Raw genomic sequence first — 4,871 nt, 5'->3', positions numbered from 1 at the left:
GCTAGTCTTCAACAAAATATTAAATTATAACTTCTAACACTCTTCCATCTCTATTATAAAGAAAAGTTATGTTTTAAATATGTTAAGTAACTTATATATTTATTTTTATATTATAGTTTAGAGATATTAATTATTCAATAATTTTTTTTTATAATAGAAATATAAAGAAATATTTTATACAATAATAATTTTTTTATTAACTTTTTCTAATCAAAATACAAATCTACAAACAAATGGGTCCCTAATTCCTACTTTAAAAAGTGATGATAATGGTGACAGAAAATTCCTAGTAATGATGAACTCCGCTGCCATAAAAACAGGTCTTTGACTCTTTATGCATGAAGCACTAACAAGTGGAAATCAAAAGATACAACATAAGTGGAGACAAATATAATTGCCCTTTCAATCATATTCTTTCCATCACCACTAAGAATCTTTTAACTTGTTTTTTTCTCATCCTAAATAATAACCACTTTTAAACAACTTCACATTTTCTCTTTACATATATCTAACTATTGATCATAATCATAAGTTCTCTTATCATATTGCTCTCTTGAGTCATTGAAGCCTAAGGAACTTAAGAGTATAACTCTTAACAAGTGAGTGTTAATATTAGTAAAATAAAGAAACTTCAAACTTTTTCAATTCTCATGAAAGTATATAACTCGTTTTTTGTGTGATTAATTTCAATTTTAGTGAACTTCAACACTTCTGTCTCTAAATGCTCACTTCATCAGCTGGAGACATTAGATGAGAATGTTCCTGCATCATCTTGCCTTCCGCCGCCCGAAACACCGACAGAATCTATGGAGTTTCTTGCTAGATCATGGAGTCTTTCTGCTACGGAACTATCCAAAGCACTGCACAACAACGATGCTTCGACATCCTCGGCTATGGAGATGCGACTCTTACGCAATTCTGATCAGTTTAATACCAAAGGTTTCACTGCCTCTAAGGATTCTGTAAGAACATTTTCTTTGAAGTTTTCACAATGCAATGCAGCATGAAAATTGGAAACCATGCACTTAATAATGTCTTTGTGTTCATGTTATTTTTATTGTATTGGTTATGAACTTCTGATTCGAGTTATTTGAGCAGTTATCTAACCGGCGTTATCCTCAGATTTCACCAAATGAAAGTAGCGAAACGAAGGTACTTAACTTACTATAACCTAGCCGATCGATTCAATCTAAAGTGTATATAAATCAATATCAATACTTGCTGAGATTCATCTGCAGGATTTACTTTTACTTCATCAAACACTTTCTACGGAGTTCATTTCGAGTCAAAACTTGCTGAGAAACGGGGTATTATATAATCAGATACTAGCTGAATCTCCTACTATACTACTTGGAACTTTTTTTCATTCATTTTTTACTTCACCAGCTCTATAGGAGCTTGATGAGAGGGAAGACAACAGGTAGGTGGTTGAAAGATCAGAAGGAGAGGAAAAAGCAAGAAATTAGGACTCATAATGCTCAGCTGCACGCTGCGGTATCGGTAGTTGGCGTTGCTGCCGCTGTTGCAGCGGTTGCTGCTTCAATAGCATCATCCGAAAAGCCTAATGCCATGGCTTCTGCTGCAGTTGCTTCTGCAGCTTCTTTAGTAGCCTCTCACTGCATTGAGATTGCAGAAGATATGGGAGCTGAACAGGACCAGATCGTAACTGCAGTCGACTCGGCTATTAACGCAAAAACTAACGGAGATATTATGACTCTTACAGCTGGAGCAGCCACAGGTATTATAAAATTTAAAGTCAATTTATGAACCTCAAATTCTAATGCAAAACGAGAGATAATCTAATGAAATAAACAACAGCGTTGCGAGGGGCGGCTACTCTAAAGGCACGTCTCGAGAGGGGGATTGGAGCTACTACAATTCCTCCGGTTGAGGAGAAATGCGGCGAAGCCAAAGAAGCATACATCCTGACAACACTGGACTTTGTCTTTCGAGGAGGCGTACTTCTTAAACGTACAAGAAAAGGTATGTCTACCGACATGTTTGAAAACGCGGCTTCATTAAAATTGAAGAATAACTTCTAATGCAAGTAACTGTTATTTTAACTCTCCATAACAGGAGTTCTTCATTGGAAGCAAGTTTCTTTCAATATTAATTCAAGTTTTCAGGTAATTGTTCAAAGAAAAAACTTCTACATTCATTAACAAATCATAGGCACGAGTTCGAATAATTGCTAATTATATCGACACAACGACAACAGGTAGTAGCAAAAATGAAAAGCAAGCATATTGCAGGAAGATTCACGAAAAAGAAGAAATGTAAGCCAAATTTCAGTATACACAACTTATTTAGTTTACTCTTTTGTTACTGTAAGCAATGTTAAGGTATGGCCTAAAATGGCAGATATAGTCACTGGAGTGTGCAGTGATATCCCAGCTTGGCCCGGAAGGGAGAAGGAAGACAATTGCGAAAAGAGAGCCTATTTTGGAATAAAAACAGCCGACAGATCAATAGAATTTGAATGTGAAAGAAAAGGAGACAAACTTTTGTGGCTAGAAGGAATCCAATACATGTTGAGTTGCCGCGCTAAAGTAACATACTAAAAAATATTAAAGATGACAATGTGATTGCTGTAAATACATGTTTACTTTTCTTTATCGATATGTTGAATTGACAGCGCGATTATAAAATATCGCTGAAAAAATTGTTGGCCTATTATAAGTTCAGCGAAGTGTAGGATCTATAAAATCCATGCTTTTGTCACTCTAATTCCTTCAGAAAATCGACATTATCAACAAATACCTGCGTGAAGTGATAAATAAGCCGATCAGTGAAATAAACAGCATCCGACAAATAAAGTTTAACACAATAATACATTGCATACAAGAAACAAAAATGAAAAATTCCATACCAATTTCCAACCATCAGGGTCTAAGCAAACGACAATCTTGGTGTTGATACCTGGTAAAGGTCCAGGTTCACGGATAATCTTACCTCCGTATAACTTGATTGCTTCTGCTGTCTTATAGACATCATTCGTGCCTATTGCGATCTGTTCAAACACTAAATGAGTTACATATTTCTTATAATGGCTTGCATTATGATTCATGTAGGCCCGTCCGAAAGTCATAAAATCCTCTGCACATGATAGAAATAGAACAGATTTTACCTGTGTATAACCATTTCCTTTGTCATAATTAGTGACGCCGTAGTTATACGTCAGTTCTAGAACTGGACCATTAGCTTCAGGACCGTATCCTAACACGGCTACTGTGTTCTGGAAAACAATCATAATTTATGTTATCAGAATCGCGATCCAGATCATGGAAGCGCACGATCTTGCAAACTCAATTACCTCCACTGATCTAAATCACCTCCAATGACAAAAGAACAATCATAATTTTATTATGTAGAAATTAAAAACATCAATCAAAACAGTAGTTTCTAGAACCGATAGCTATGCATCTTATCAATAGCCACGAGTAGTTGTTACATGTTACCTTTTCCTCAGGGTTGTCTATCTTGCGGAGAAGTTTCATTCCAACAGCCTTCGAAATCAACAAAGACGAGAAAAACATTTAGCTACTTATCTGTGTTTACACCTAAGTAACCAGAAGGAACCATCACAATAAGAAGAGTAAATACACTCACTTTTTCATAGAAGGCTATGACACGATCAAGATCGCCTACTCGAAGCATCACTTGGCACAACGGTTCACGAGTAAGTCTTCTCTCCAAAAGCTCAAACCGATAACCACTAGGATCTTCAACGGAAGCACTAACTGTAGAGCCGCCTTTGACACGCCCCGGCTCCCTGGTAACCTTGCCCCCTTTCGCCTTTACAATATCAACTGTCTTGGCAACCTGCAGAGTTGCAATATAAAACAACAATAATCGCGATCATAGAATTCTAGCATTGAAGATAAACAATAATGCTTGATAATCTTTTTGAAAAGCTTACATCTTGAGCTACAACACCAAAATGTCCAAAACCAGTTCCAATGTCATAGTTATCTACACCATAATCTGCAATCTCCGCGAAATAGCAACTACGATGAGAATCAATTTTGTATACATGATGATATTCATAACGATTCTACCGAAACAAAAAGAAGTAGCATTAAGAATTCAACTTACTATAAGTAAGTTCCACTGTAAAATTGGAATCTTCAGGTCCATATCCAAGAAAAGCATTCGAATACTTATCTTCCGGTATATCGCGTTTTCTCAAAAGCTTCATGCCAAGACATTCAGTGTAGAACCTGTCAAATTTCAAACATACAAAAATGTTTACATCAAGAATATGAGCGAAAAGTATCAATTCAAAAATCAATCAAGAAGGATCATATATATACTTTATAGTCTTGTCCAAATCTGCAACACTGTAAACAACATGTAGAAATCTTCTATCATCATTTTGGACCCAATCAAACAAGTTTTGAGCAGCATTAGCTTGTGATAGTTTTGCACCGAAGAATTGTGATTGTGGTGGAAGAACTAGTAAGGAAAGGAATAACCAAATGCAGCAGCAGCACCAGAAAACTAAGTGATAAGAAAAATGAATAATAATAATAATAATAAATGAAGGGTTTGTTGTGTTGTGTGTGGAGAAAGGTAGAGAGATTAGTTAGTTACCAATAGCACCGGTGGTGAGAAGATGAAAGAGAGTGAGTCTTCGTGAAGATGAAGATGATGATGATGAGGGAATGATGCTGCAGCTACAACAAGGTCTTAATGTTGTAGCAGATGGTAACATTAAGGAAGAGATCATTGTTATGCAAATCTATGGGACACGGTAGTCACAGAACCAAATCTAGTACGCTATTATAGTGACGTGTTACTATGTTGTTATTGGCTATGGTTATATCCAAATTCAAGCATCGGTTTGCAATGCCCGGAATTAACAGAGGCTT

At 36.1% G+C, this 4,871-nt stretch overlaps 2 protein-coding genes across 3 annotated transcripts; one reads left to right on the top strand and one right to left on the bottom strand.

Moving 5' to 3' along the window:
• Positions 1-438: 438 nt before the first annotated feature.
• On the top strand, positions 439-2,721 carry LOC127084614 (VAN3-binding protein). Its single transcript, XM_051025102.1, has 9 exons — positions 439-599; positions 697-962; positions 1,099-1,152; positions 1,239-1,307; positions 1,387-1,738; positions 1,819-1,983; positions 2,077-2,126; positions 2,219-2,276; positions 2,362-2,721. Coding segments are annotated over exons 1-9 (1,215 nt in total). The 5' UTR covers positions 439-598; the 3' UTR covers positions 2,562-2,721.
• LOC127084615 (lactoylglutathione lyase GLX1) lies at positions 2,483-4,871 on the bottom strand. 2 transcript variants are annotated; one of them, XM_051025104.1, is made up of 9 exons: positions 4,594-4,871; positions 4,314-4,455; positions 4,096-4,220; positions 3,920-3,984; positions 3,610-3,822; positions 3,459-3,506; positions 3,128-3,235; positions 2,870-3,010; positions 2,483-2,760 (listed from the first exon to the last, which is right to left on the bottom strand). In XM_051025104.1, exons 1-9 carry the CDS (start codon positions 4,727-4,729, stop codon positions 2,719-2,721), a joined length of 1,020 nt encoding a protein of 339 aa, XP_050881061.1. In that variant the 5' UTR covers positions 4,730-4,871; the 3' UTR covers positions 2,483-2,718. The 2 variants fall into 2 exon arrangements, with proteins under 2 accessions (XP_050881061.1, XP_050881060.1); XM_051025103.1 differs by having other exon boundaries at positions 4,314-4,500; positions 4,594-4,809.

This window comes from Lathyrus oleraceus, chromosome 5, assembly GCF_024323335.1.
Source record: "Lathyrus oleraceus cultivar Zhongwan6 chromosome 5, CAAS_Psat_ZW6_1.0, whole genome shotgun sequence".
NCBI lineage: Eukaryota > Viridiplantae > Streptophyta > Magnoliopsida > Fabales > Fabaceae > Lathyrus > Lathyrus oleraceus.
This window is presented reverse-complemented; position numbering and strand designations above follow the sequence as displayed.